This window comes from Heterodontus francisci, chromosome 16 (assembly GCF_036365525.1).
Source record: "Heterodontus francisci isolate sHetFra1 chromosome 16, sHetFra1.hap1, whole genome shotgun sequence".
Taxonomy (NCBI): Eukaryota; Metazoa; Chordata; class Chondrichthyes; order Heterodontiformes; family Heterodontidae; genus Heterodontus; species Heterodontus francisci.
In genome coordinates this window covers 88401329-88416186 of record NC_090386.1, presented here as the reverse complement: position 1 = coordinate 88416186, position 14858 = coordinate 88401329, and the positions used below count along the sequence as shown (strand labels likewise).

At 45.3% G+C, this 14858-nt stretch overlaps 1 protein-coding gene across 2 annotated transcripts in view; it reads right to left on the bottom strand.

The window, feature by feature from the left end:
• LOC137378339 (N-terminal EF-hand calcium-binding protein 1-like) overlaps positions 1 to 14858 on the bottom strand; it is a 183656-nt gene that overhangs the window by 88721 nt on the left and 80077 nt on the right. The window contains exons 2-4 of one of the 2 annotated variants that reach the window (XM_068048598.1): positions 13560 to 13584; positions 12557 to 12665; positions 4151 to 4176 (exon numbers count right to left, since the gene is read on the bottom strand). In XM_068048598.1, the coding sequence (XP_067904699.1) occupies positions 4151 to 4176; positions 12557 to 12665; positions 13560 to 13584 (160 nt within the window). Of the gene's footprint in view, positions 1 to 3758; positions 3821 to 4150; positions 4177 to 12556; positions 12666 to 13559; positions 13585 to 14858 lie in introns of those variants that run through there. The other variant, XM_068048597.1, reaches the window with a different exon arrangement.

Below are 14858 nucleotides of genomic sequence, written 5' to 3'. Positions count from 1 at the left end.
CAATTCGCAGCGTCACTTGGCAGTTTCATGTGCAGCACTTGTGGCAGAACCTGCCTATCAAGGATTGGCCTTCACAGCCATCAGCAAAGGTGCACCAAGAGAAGACACCCCACTTAAATGGATTGTTTGCTGCGTGTCCATCATCTTTTGTAGATGAATGGATGCTAACCCAATATTGACTTCTGTGTGAAACCAGCATTCCACCAGATCCCTCAGGATTACCACCTGGAAAGGTAGGCTCAAATTTCCTCCTTAGATTTTGTGTCCAGTCAGGTGAACCACAGACTTCTTTCCAGCCATGCCCTATGTTTGGGAATTAGATAGTTGCTTAGTAAATAGTAATGGTAAAGAGTCTGAGGAGCAAGCAGGAAAATGGGATTAAATTCACTGGATGACCTGGAAACAAACACCAACACAAATTTGATGGGTCAAATGGTCTGTTTCTGTGCTGTAACATATTATGGTTCTGTCAGTTGAGTAGCAAAAGGGATGCTACTACTAGTCTCAGTGCCCTTGGGCTAAGGAAGGGAGAATTGACCAATGGTTGCTACTCCTGAACTTCACGAATTGCCTGTTGCGTGTGTATGTGTGTATATGTTGCCAATAGGTTAAGGCAGAACCACAGTGAACTTGGCAGAATGGTTAATCAAGACTCACGTATGTACAGTGAGCATGGGGAAAGACACTGGAAGATTATCAGTGTCCATTGATCCCAGCACCAGAATATGTTTCAGGAGTAGATTCATGGGAAAAATATGTAAATAACAAGTTGCTTTTTAATATATCACTAAACCAGGTCTTTTCAATTCAATATTAACAGGCGATGGGAAGAATCCATTTTATTCCCTGTCTATCAGCATACAATTCATTTTAAAACATCAATGAATCTTCATGATGGCTTGAACCTCAATCCATTTCATCCTAAAAGACAAAATCCTTCCACATTTAGGTTGTTTGCCATGAGTTTGTTATTTCTGTATGGAAGGTAACTAATTATGGAATGTAATTTGATGGGATTATGGGGATGCAGTCATCAGCCAGAGCATTTGTCGTTGAGAGTGTATGTGTGTTCAATCCTGATGAGAGCAAATTCATTACAATGCTCATTACGACTGCACACCAAATTGTAGTTTCACTCTTTACAACGATTCCTACACGGACACAGATAACAAGCTGGATTTCTTTGCAGTAATCTCCAGGAGTGGTTTTAAAGGTTTAGCAATCTTCAACATGAATATAGTGGCAAAAAGTAGGCTTCTAATCTTCCCTACCCTATACACGGACAGGTAATCCTTACAAAAGGCAGGTACTGTTTTAATGAAGGTATAAGAGGATGGGATGGTAGATCTCATGAATTACGTCAGTATCTGATTTTCCTCTTTTGTGGTTTTTGTAATGAGAAGCTTTTTATGTTGTATGATGCAACATAAATGAGATGCATGGAGTCCAGTTAGTTGAAGATCTCAAACAGGTTTATTACAGCTAACTATTATACAATACAGAGCTACCTATTTACAGGACCTGCCTCTCGTGTTACAGTTATAAAGTGACTCTGGCTCTGAGTCACATGGCTGCATCCAGGCATGTAGCTCATTAGCATACTAAGATCTTAAAGGGACATAACTCTTAAAGGCAATCACACAACATCTCCCTTCTTTCCAACGATAAGTCTCATATGCTAAAAGCAAAAAACACATGAAATTAGATAACATCCAAATTATTTACACATGGATAGAGACTATGACCTTTACAAGTATAGAGGCTCAAAAGTCCATATGTTGTCTTGGTGGTTTGACAACTCTTGCTCAGAGAGTTTGTGCCTCATCTGTTGCTGTTCTTTCTGAAGTTTCTCCCTCTCTGCATTCAGTTTCTGTTGCTCTGCCTTCAGCCTGCTAACATACTCTGTTGCTTTTCTCAAGATGACCACTTGTCATTCTTGGAAAGTTCCGGCACCTCATCTCAAACAGCCAATAGACAAAGCTTCAACTCATTCCTCCTCTGCCTCTTCAGGACATTGCGTGCCCTTCGCGTCTCCTTGTCCTCTGCGTCTGAAGGCGTGGGGCTCAAGGTCCGAGGACTTGTTGGGGGAATGTACTTGGTCTCATGTACCTGTCCATTCTGCTCATTGTGGTGCTGGCGATTCTCCAGAGAGCAGAAGTGAAGGCACAGTATAGTTGTGCTGTTGCTGGGTTTCCAGACTGCAACGTTTGATGCTGGCCAGAGTCTGCGTCCTATGTGAATGGAGGATTCCTGTGCCTTTTGCTGTCAGGCGCTTCCTGTAATGGCACGGACCTGATCAGCATGGGGGAGTCTTTGAAAACAATTGATCAGCCTGAGATAGGGATTGGGTTTTCCCTGATTTTTTCTTTTACTAAGCCTTTTAAATAAAATCAACTTTGCAAGCACCTCAAAGCTTTTTTTGTTCAATGGGGATTCTGACTCACCCAATCGCCGTGATTGATTTGCAACCTGTTGTTCAGTGCTCTGCCTTCTACAGCTTGAGGTGAGTTTTTTTTTCTTCTTTGCACTGTTTGGGCCAGTGCTTCTTTTAACTTTTTCTCTTTTAACTAGAGGTAGTTTTTAAAGCTGTTTTACTGTGGTCTTCAATCTTAGATTTTGTCTCCTCACCACAGCTGCCACCAGGTAATGAGAAGCTTTTTATGTTGTATGATGCAATATAAATGAGATGGGTGGAGTCCAGTTAGTTGAAGATCTCAAACAGATTTATTACAGCTAAGTATTATACAGTGCAGAGCTACCTATTTACAGGACTTGCCTCTTGGTGTTACGGTTACAGAGTGACTCTGGCTCCGAATCACATGACTGCATCCTGGCACATAGCTCATTAGCATACTAAGATCTTAAAGAGACATCACTCTGAAAGGCAATCACACAACAGTTTTGTGACTAGCAGGCACTGATAGAACAAGGGATCACACCCATCCCAAGCAAAACACACGCAGAGCTAAATCATCTTCACTGTGTGGCTGCTAATCTGGCAGAGTAAATCAGCCAGCCATTACAGAACCAGTCTGAATTTACTTTATTGGTAATGAAGCACTTTGGGACATACTGAGCTTGTAAAACGTGTCAAGTAAATGCAAGTGTTTTTTTTTCTTTTACTTAATTCATTCATTTTCTTCTTTCTCTCTTATTTTTCTTATTGTTGATGATCTTTGTAAGGTCAAAGTTTAGTTTATTAGTATTTTAACCTCTTTCTGCCTGTGCCTTTGTTAAAAAAATAGCATACGAATAGACTTTGCTTTAAAAGTCCAGCATTTAGAAGTCACTTCTTTTCTCCAAATCCTTTCTGTGAAAAAATGGTCAAAAAGTCCCAAAACATCACAACTTAGAAACATAGAAATATAGAAAAATAGGAGCAGGAGTAAGCTATTCGGCCCTTCGAGCCTGCACCGCCATTCAATACGATCATGACTGATCATCCAAACTCAGTACCCTGTTCCCGCTTTCGCCCTGTATCCCTTGATAGAAACTTCACATGCAAGACATATTTTTCATCATATACACATACAGAAATATAGATTAATACATATGCACACTATTATTTTACTATAATATGCCACCCACTATATATTGCAACATGTTATGATATCCCACACAATTGATTGCCTTGCTCTTTTTGCTGTAAGGGCAGTTTGAACAATAAACATTGGAAAGAAAAGACAAGCCCACGAATGCCTGTGTCCTATGATGCTCTGTGACAAAAAGCTCAATTTAATTTAACAAAGGATACTGACCTCTACACGTGATTGACAAGGAGAAAAGAACAGGGAAGAGCTGATGCACTTTCTCTGACATTGTTTGCACTTCACGTCATCAACCGCCTCCAGCCTACTGACGCACAACCTTGCTCAACGTGTCCCAGCAAAATGGCCAATAGCTATGTCTATCTTTACAGTTGAAGGATCAGATTTGACAGAAACAGTGCAGATTAACTGAGTACGGAAGTGTCCCTTCAGAAGAATCAGCAAGGAATCGGAGGGTTGTTAAAGTGCCTGTGTACACAAGTTATTGTTGTCACAGTTCCCTCAGGATTCGCTCAGACATAAGTCACCGGAAAGGCTAAGGGAAGTTCAGCATTAAAAAGAAATGGCAGGACAGGAAAGGGACATTGATATAGTTGACTTACCACACAATTCTTCTGTGTCCAAGTTGCTGTTTTAAGGAGAAAGTGAAACTGGATTACAATGATGACTTTAACATTGGCTAAAATTATTAAAAACATCCAATAATAATTATTAATCATAAGTATCTTATAAAGTGGCACAAGTTACAAGCCTCCAATTAGACCATTTCAGATTGATACCCACACAGCCTAAGCTCATCAATTATGGGTGATGACAACATTTGTCAGTCCTTGGTAACGGACCATCCTGGCAACTGTCTGAGGCTGAACCAGACTCTTTACAACCTTGGTGTTGTAGCTGACCCCAAGATGAGCTCCTGACCACATATCCATGCCATCAAAAAGACTGCCTATTTCCACGTCCACCTGACTCCACCCTACCTCAGCTCATCTGCTGCTGAAACCCTCATTCGCAACTTTGCTACCTCTAGACCTGACTATTCTAATCTTACTCTTGACCGGCCTCCTACATTCTACCCTCTGTAAACTCGAGAACATCCAAAACTCTGCTGCCCATGTCCAATAAGTGCACCAAATCCCATTCACCCATCACCTCTGTTCTCACTGAACTACATTGGCTCCCAGTTAAGCAACGCCTCAATTTTAAAACTCTCACCTTTGTTTTCAAATCCCTTTATGGCCTCGCCCCTCCCTATCTCTGCAATATCCTCCAACCTTGCAACCCTCTGAGATCTCTCTGTTCATCTAATTCTGGCCTGTTGAGCATCCCTGACTTTAATCGCCCCCAACTAAGCTCTGGAATTTCCTCCCTAAACCTCTCTGCCTCTCTACCTTTCTTTCTTCCTTTAAAATGCTCCTTAAAACTTACCTCTTTAATTAAGCTTTTGGTCATCTGACCTAATACCTCCTTTTCTGGCTCAGTGTCAAATTTTGCTTTATAAGGTTCCTGTGAAGCAGCTTGAAACGTTTTATTACATTAAAGGCACTATATAAATACAAATTATTGTTGTTGTTGATGATGGATTAGATGAACTAGGATGGGAGGAGGCTCACGTGGTGCCTAAACAATGGCAGAGAGCAGATGGGCCGAATGGCCTGTTTCTGTGCTGTAGCTTCTATTTAATGTAATTCGACAATCTTAGGTGCTTTTCCAATGCAGCACTGAAGGAGTACAGCATTGTCAGAGATGCTGTCCTTCAGGGAGATGTTGTAGTGAGACCATGTCTACCTAATTTGGCTGAGTCAGGTGTGTGAAAGTCTGATGACACTATTGAAAGAAGAGTAGGCAGTTTGCCTGCTGTCCTGATCAAAATCCCTCTCAGAACCAAAAATACCATTGTAGTTTTCTGTGGGCAAAATAGTTGCCACATCTGCTTTCAAAACAATAACACCTTGCATTTAGATAGCACCTTGAACATGTTAAAGCATCCCACAGCAGCTCTCTTGAGAAAGAAAGGACTTAGACACAAAATGTGGCTCCGTAGAGCCGATGGTTTAGGCACTATGAGAGCTGTGCGTCGAGAAAATGGCGGGGGTCTGGTCCCGATGACTTCTGATATTCCACGCCGATTGCCATGTTTTGAAGGGTGACAGCTCAGGTCAGAGTTCACTGAAAGCATACAAAGTGGGCTGATGGTGCCTAACACTGACCTGCCATTTTGGACCTCGCCGGTCCTGTTAACACCCTCTCTTAAACACACACAGCTGAGCATGCATTAAGTTGCATGAGGGACAACCCAGCCCCCAACCAAACTAACACATTCAAGACATCACCATTCAAAATCTCAGGTGAGGTGCTTCTGACTATCCTTTTGTTGCTATAGTGCTACTGTGTCCCTGTCTTGTTGGAGGAGTTGACAGAAGTTCTTTCACTCAGAAGGGAGTGGTGACCCTTAGGAGGAGTGATGTTGGTTTGGAAAGGTCTCTGAGTACACCACTTGCTCCCAGTCATAGAGGCTATAGTTGGAGTTCCGCTTGGCTGCAGAATCACAGGGAGATGGGGCAGAAGCCACAGAGAGGAGAAGCTGTTTGCAGAGGAAGGAGGAGGTGGGCTCTCAGCTGGAGGCCTTGCCCACCCAGGAGTGTCTGCAGTGGCTATGCTTCGCCAAGGAGGTGGTCACTGATCTGCACCACCTCCTCGAACCGGACCTGCAGCTGCAAAGCAGAGCAAGGATGGCACTGCCAGTGGCTATCAAAGAAAGAAAAAGAAAGACTTGCATTTATATAGTGACTTTCACAACCACAGGATATCCAAAAGTGCTTTACAGCCAATGAGGTCATTTTTAAGCATAGTCACTGTCATAATGTAGGAAATGCAGCCAATTTATACACAGCAAGCTCCCACAAAGAGTAATGTGACAATGACAAGGTAATCTGTTTTTTGTGATGTGGATTGAGAGATAAATATTGGCCAGGACACGGGATAATTCCCCTGCTCTTTTTTGAAATCGTGCCATGTGTGTTTTTACATCCACCTGAGAGGGCAGATGGAGCCTCGGTTTCTTCTTGAAAGACAGCACCTTCAACAGTGCAACACTCCCTCTTTACTGCACTGGGAGTTACTCGTCTGCAATCCAAATCAGCAGGCTCAGCCCCCAACAGACCAAATAGTTGCTGCCTCTGACCTTGAACCCCCAGTGAACTACGGTCTAACCCTGATGTCAAGGTAATAATAAGGGGCTGACAAGATTCACATCTTCAATTATCTATCTACCTGGCTTAATTTACAAGGCAAGCGGGTACGGTTTCCATGTTCCATGTTCCATGTTCCATGTTCACTTCACAGGCTGTCTGCAGCATTCAAAAGTGCAAGTGGTTTCCTGGCTAACAGTTGAAGCCAACAGAAATAGAGTTGATCTCTGAACTGACAAAGGCCGTGGTGCCCGAAGTCAAGCACTGTAACATCAAGTGATGCCGCCCTTTCTCAGGGCCTTTCTGGGGACAGGCCAGCTGAGTTTACCAATAGGCTACATGCCAAAAGGCTGACAAGATTGATTTGTATTAGAGCAGGGAGCTACTGACAGACTCAACACCATAGGTAGCTGTTAACGCTTCCTGTCTAATCGTGCTGGGAATAAACTGCATTTCAAGACTGTCATTTTTGGAAGATTTTAAAGGTCATCATGAAGATAGTTTCTGTCCCTTGCTATTTTGCTTGCTTCATATGACAAGTGGAAGGAAGAGGCTGTTCGGAAGGTGATCAGCCTGCCCCTCAGTCAGTGTAAGCCTGTGTCTGAGACAGCTTCAAATACCGCACGCACATATGTGGGTTCTGATGGCTTACGACACTGGGGGAAAAGGAAGCACAATGGGTTGGATTTTATAGTCCCGCCACTGGGCGTGGCGGCGGGCGTAGAAATTTGCGGCCGGCACACACGAGCCAATTGCCGCCACGCCGCCGCAACCTTGAACCCGGCAGCTCATTATCATATGCAAGGCGGCCACTCCCCCAAATCACGTGGCAAGGACAGCCTCGGCAACGCCATGAACGGCATCAACTGTATCTGCGCAGCCGCTGGCGCCATTTTTAAAGAGCTGCCAGCCCTGCGTAGAAACTGCAGAGTTGGGGAGGTGGTGGCGTCGTGGTATTATCACTGGACTAGTAACCCAGCGACTCAGGGTATGGATCTGGGGACATTGGTTCGAATCCCACCACAGCAGAAGGTGGAATTTGAATTGAATTAATAAATGGGGAATTTAAAAAAAAGCTAGTCTAATGATGGCCATGAAACCATTGTCGATTGTTGTAAAAACCCATCTGGTTCACTAATGTCCTTTAGGGAAGGAAATCTGCTGTCCTTACCTGGTCTGGCCTACATGTGACTCCAGACCCACAGCAATGTTGTTTACTCTTAAATGCCCACTGAAATGGCCGAGCAAACCACTCAGTTGTATCTAACCGCTACGAAGTCAATAAAAAGGAATGAAACCGGACGGACCACCCGGCTTTCAACCTAGGTACGGGAAACGACAACGGCAAACCCAGCACTGTCAACCCTGCAAAGTCCTCCTTACTAACATCTGGGGGCTTGTGCCAAAGTTGGGAGAGCTGTCCCACAGACTAGTCAAGCAACAGCCTGACATAGTCATACTCACGGAATCATACCTTACAGACAATTTTACAGATGCTGCAATCACTATCCCTGGGTATGTCCTGTCCCACCGGCAGGACAGACCCACCAGAGGTGGCGGGACAGTGGTCTACAGTAGGGAGGGAGTTGCCCTGGGAGTCCTCAACATCGATTCCGGACCCCATGACATCTCATGGCATCAGGTCAAACATGGGCAAGGTAACCTCCTACTGATTACCACCTACCGCCCTCCCTCAGCTGAGCAGTCAGTACTCCTCCATGTTGAACAGCACTTGGAGGAAGCACTGAGGGTGGCAAGGGCACAAAATGTACTCTGGGTGGGGGACTTCAATGTCCATCACCAAGAGAGGCTCAGTAGCACAAATACTGACCGAGCTGGCCGAGTCCTAAAGGACACAGCTGCTAGACTGGGTATGCGGCAGGTGGTGAAGGAACCAACACGAGGGAAAAACATACTTGACCTCGTCCTCACCAATCTGCCTGCCGCAGATGCTTCTGTCCATGACTGTATAGGTAGGAGTGACCACCACACAGTCCTTGTGGAGACGAAGTCCCGCCTTCACATTGAGGATACCGTCCATCATGTTGTGTGGCACTACCACCGTGCTAAATGGGATAGATTTCGAACAGATCTAGCAATGCAAAACTGGGCATCCATGAGGCGCTGTGGGCCATCAGCAGCAGCAGAATTGTACTCAATCACAATCTGTAACCTCATGGCCTGGCATATCCCCCACTCTACCATTACCATCAAGTCAGGAGACCAACCCTGGTTCAATGAAGAGTGCAGGAGAGCATGCCAGGAGCAGCACCAGGCATACCTCAAAATGAGGTGTCAACCTGGTGAAGCTACAAACCAGGACTACTTGCATGCCAACCTGCATAAGCAGCATACAATAGACAGAGCTAAGCGATCCCATAACCAACGGATCAGATCTAAGCTCTGCAGTCCTGTCATAACCAGCCGTGAATGGTGGTGGACAATTAAACAACAAACTGGAGGAGATGGCTCCTCAAATATCCCCATCCTCAATGATGGGGGAGCCCAGCACATCAGTGCAAAAGATAAGGCAGAAGCATTTGCAACAATCTTCAACCAGAAGTGCCAAGTTGATGATGCATCTCGGCCCCCTCCTGATGTCCCCCGCATCACAGATGCCAGTCTTCAGCCAATTCGATTCACTCTGCGTGGTTACAAGAAACAACTGAAGGCAGTGGATACTGCAAAGGCTATGGGTCCTGACAATATTCCGGCAATAGTACCGAAGACCTGTGCTCCAGAAATTGCCGCACCCCTAACCAAGTTGTTCCAGGATAGCTACAATACTGGCATCTACCTGGCAATGTGGAAAATTACCCAGGAACGTCCTGTACACAAAAAGCAGGACAAGTCCAACCCGACCAATTACCGCCCCATCAGTCTACTCTCAATCATCAGCAAAGTGATGGAAGGTGTCATCAACAGTGCCATCAAGCAGCACTTGCTTAGCAATAACCTGCTCAGTGATACCCAGTTTGGGTTCCGACAGGGCCACTTAGCACCTGACCTCATTACAGCCTTGGTTCAAACATGGACAAAAGAGCTGAACTCAAGAGGTGAAGTGAGAGTGACTGCCCTTGACATCAAGGCAGCATTTGACCGAGTATGGCATCAAGGAGCCCTGGCAAAACTGGAGTCAATGGGAATCAGGGGGAAAACTCTCTGCTGGTTAGAGTCATACCTAACGCAAAGGAAGATGGCTTTGGTTGTTGGAGGTCAATTATCTGAGCTCCAGGACATCACTGCAGGAGTTCCTCAGGGTAGTGTCCTAGGCCCAACCACCTTCAGCTGCATCATCTATAACCTTTCTTCATTCATAAGGTCAGAAGTGGGGATGTTCGCAGATGATTGCACAATGTTCAGCACCATTCGCGACTTCTCAAATACTGAAGCAGTCCGTGTAGAAATGCAGCAAGACCTGGACAATATCCAGGCTTGGGCTGATAAGTGGCAAGTAACATTTGCGCCACGCAAGTGCCAGACAATGACCATCTCCAACAAGAGAGAATCTAACCATCTCCCCATGACATTCCATGGCATTACCATTGCTGAATCCCCCTCTATCAACATCCTGGGGGCTACCATTGACCAGAAACTGAACTGGAGTAGCCATATAAATACTGTGGCTACAAGAGCAGGTCAGAGGCTAGGAATCCTGCGGCGAGTAACTCACCTCCTGACTCCCCAAAGCCTGTCCACCATCTACAAGGCACAAGTCAGGTGTGTGATGGAATATTCTCCATTTGCCTGGATGGGTGAAGCACCAACAACACTCAAGAAGCTCGACACCATCCAGGACAAAGCAGTCACTTGATTGGCACACCATCCACAAACATTCACTCCCTCCACCGCCGACGCACAGTGACAGCAGTGTGTACCATCTACAAGATGCACTGCAGCAATGCACCAAGGCTCCTTAAACAGGACCTTCCAAACCCGCGACCTCTATCACCTTGAAGGACAAGAGCAGCAAATACATGGGAACATCACCACCTGCAAGTTCCCATCCAAGTCACACATACCATCCTGACTTGGAACTATATCGCTGTTCCTTCACTGTCTTTGGGTTAAAATCCTGGAACTCCCTTCCTAACAGCACTGTGGGTGTACCTACCTCACATGGACTGCAGCGGTTCAAGAAGGAAGCTCACCACCACCTTCTCAAGGGCAATTCGGGATGGGCAATAAATGCTGGCCTAGCCAGTGACGCCCACATCCCATGAATGAATTAAAAAAAAGTTGCCTTGTCCCTTCCCCCACCACTGCACTAAAAATACATATTTGCCCTGACACCCCCCCCAACCCGCCCAACTACACTAGCAATGCAGAATTGACCCCTACTCCTGCCAACTGCATTAAGTGCAGAGTTCACCCCTTCATCTCCCCACCAACTACACTGCAAATGCTCTGATTCCCCCTTCTTCCCCATGGTGTTGCCAGCTTCCCCTGGACGGGAAATTGAAGGCACGTGAGTGCCGCACATCACACTGATGATCCAGAACTGCAGGTAAGATCGCTGCGGATTAGATTTTAATTAATGCAAACAACTATTTTAAATATATAAAGTCGGGTCCCGTCGCAGAGTGGCGGAGGGTCAGCCACAGAACTTCCCTGCCGCTGGGAAGATTGGGGCCAGCGATCCCGGTGCGGGTTCCCTGGCAGGCCACTGCCTCTCCGATCTTCCGGTGCCCCCGCCACAGAGCCCAACGTCAGGAGGGGAACAAAATCCAACCCAATAATTCCCTCCTTGCTAACAATCAAAATGTAAGTTTCCATAGAAAGCCTCACCATCAGAAACCACATTCGAAATCCGAAACCTAGGAATGCTGAAACAAATTGGGGAAGTGTTTATGTTGGTGAAAATCCAGTCAAGTGCAGATGACAAGAGATAGGACAGGGCACTGGGGATAACTCCCCTACTCTTCTTTGAAATCGTGCCATGGGAGCTTTTACATCTGTCTGAGTGCTCAGATGGGGTCTCAGTTTATTCACACCTATACTGAGGAGATCCCACCTTCCATTCAATTAAACTGTGAGACCAATGGAAACTAAATTGTGCTTCGCATGTACAAGTTACATTCAGTGGTATCTGAACTTCAGCCTGAGACAGAAGACAATAGAAAAACAAAGAACATCCAAACCACATTTATCAGTTGATGATGATGATCTTTGACTTAAAAGGAGGGAGATGGGAATTAGAATTAGTTACGGGTGGTGGTGGTTTCATCCAACCCCCCAACCCCACACACCAACGCCCCCCCCACCCAACCCTATCCCCTGCACCAGCAGGACAATTGGTGTGGCTCTGTTAATAGTACTCTTGTGTCTGAGTCCGAAGATTGTGGGTTCAAGTCTTGCTGCAGAGAGACTGCAAGGGCAAAAATCTAGGCTACCACTCCAGTGCAATACTGAAGGCGTGCTACACTGTTGGAGGTGCTGTCTTTTGAATGAGATGTAAAACTGAGAGCCCGTCTGCTCTCTCAGCTGGATGTAAAAGATCTCATCTCGAAGAAGAGCAGGGGAGTTATCTCTGGTGTCCTGGGCAATATGTTTCCCTCAATCCACATCTGGTCATTATCACATTGCTGTTTGTGGGAGCTTGCTGTGCGAAAATTGCCTGCCACGTTACCTACATTACAACAGTGACTACACTTCAAAAGTACTTCATTGGCTGTAAAGTACTTTTGGATAACCTAAGGTTGTGAAAGGGCACTATACAAATGCAATGCTTTCTTTTCTCAGAAACAATGCTCAACATATCCCTTTCAAATTCACCAGGCTCGGTGCTGCCAATTTGAAAGAAAGAATGGTACCTACTCAGTGCGGTGCTTATCAATCTTGTGAAACAGCTCCCTCAACTCATCAGTGCTCAGGACGCCATCTGCAAAGTAGGCCTTAAACTCATCGAAGGATAATTTACCATCATCTGTAAGAAGAAGACAGGCTGGGCCGTAAAATTATCCCGATGAAAAGTCACAGATCTGAAACGTTAACTCTCCACAGATGCTGCCTGACTTCCTGAGTATTTCCAGCACTTTCTGTTTTCATTTCGTAAAATTATCCAGGCGTCTTCAGAGTATTTGTTAGTTTTACAGCAATTTAGGCCCCGATTTTAAAGGGCAAGGGTGGAAGTGGGGGAAGGTGTAGAGGCCGGTACGATGCACGCGAGCCCTGAAGCTGCCCAGCCTCATTTCTGTACATTTTCCCGGATACCCGCCCGAACCCGGCCAGATCCTTGCCTGGGAATTCAAGCAGTAGGAGGCCGCAGCCGGGGACTCATGGGAACGCTCCCCGCCAGTCAGTTGAGGAAGGGAAGGCGTGAGGCTCTGTGGGTGACCAGTGGGATGAGGGGAGAGCGCAGAGAAAGGGAGGCCAAAGGTTCCCCGTGAGGCCTTGAAGAGCATTCCTCCTCCTGACCTACAAGAAAAGTTAAGGTAATAAGATTAAAGATGGATCCCTGCTTCCGTCCTGTGGGTGTCCCACTCGCCTGCTCAACAGGGTGGGTTCAGAATGGGACATGGATCAGAGTGGCGATAAGCGACTGGCCTAATTTTAACTGACCTCCTGCCCAGTTTCCACCAGGTGGGGGGAAATTAAAATCAGGGCTTTAGCGTTAGTATACAGTATCCCATTGCTCTGATTACTGTGTTAGAGTGGAGTATACAGCTCCCCATAATTCTATGACCAATTGTCCCTTAAAAATATGTTTGCTTCTTAACTGTCCTTTGAAATAGCCCGGCAAGCCAAATGAATAAAAAAGTAACACCAGACACACAAGACGCAGACAGAAACTGTTAAAAGAAATATAATGTTGACTCACCATTCTTGTCTGCTCTCCGAAAAATCTGAAAGCCGAAAGAATAAAAAGCAAACATTAATTGTTTTCCATGGGTAATGTACCTTTTGGAAGATCATAAAAAACACAATATAATTTCCTACCTTGCCGTCAGGGAGCGATGAAACTGGCCTGAGAGTACAGTTGCATTCTGCTACATCACTCTCAGAATGCAAAATCATCAACAGTAGTTACGATTTGTAATCAATTTGTTTTTAAACATAAATGAAGCTGGATGAATGTCTCATAAAGAATGGGACTGAAGAATAACATAGCAACATAGGAACAGGAGGAGGCCATTTAGGCCCTCGAGCCTGATCGACCATTCAATTATATCATGGCTATCAATTATATCTATCTTAACTCCATCTAGCCGCCTTGGTTCAGTAACCTTTAATACCCTGGCTTCACAAAGGTATCAGAAGCATATATGTAGGAAGAATAGAAAAGCAGAATATTATTTCAATGGAGAGAGAGTGCAGAATGCTGCGGTACAGAGGGATCTGGGTGTCCTTGTATATGCATCACAAAAAGTTAGCATGCAGATACAGCAAATAATTAGAAAGGCAAATGCAAAGTTGGCCTTTATTGCAAGGGGGATGGAACATAAAAGTAGAGAAGTCTTGCTACAACTGTACAAGGCATTGGTGAGACCATACCTAGAGTACTGCATACAGTTTTGGTCTCCTTATTTAAAGAGGGATATAATTGCATTGAAAGCAGTTCAGAGAAGGTACACTAGGCTGATTCCCAAGATGAAGGGTTTGTCTTATGAGGAAAGGTTGAACAGGTTGGGCCTATACTCATTAGAGTTTAGAAGAATGCGCAGTGATCTTATTGAGTCATAGAAGATTCTGAGGGGGCTTGACAGGTAGATGCTGTGAGGATGTTTCCCCTCATGGAGAAATCTAGAACTGGGGGCACTGTTTCAGAATTAGGGATCTCCCATTTAAGACAGAAATGAGGAGGAATTTCTTCTCTCCAAGGGTCATTAATCGTTGGAATTCTCCACCCCAGAGAGCAGTGGAGGCTGAGTCTTTGAATATATTCAAGGCTGAGTTAGACAGATTTTTGATCGACATGGAGTCAAGGGCTATGGGGGAAAGACAGAAAAGTGGAGTCAAAGCCACAATCAGATCACCCACGATCTTATTGAATGGTGGAACAGACTCAAGGGGCCAAATGGCCTATTCCTGCTCCTATTTCTTATGTTTGTTACGTTCTTCTCTGACATAGTTTAAAGGGAAGTGGAATTCCAGTGTTGCTAGGACCTATAGGAATGTC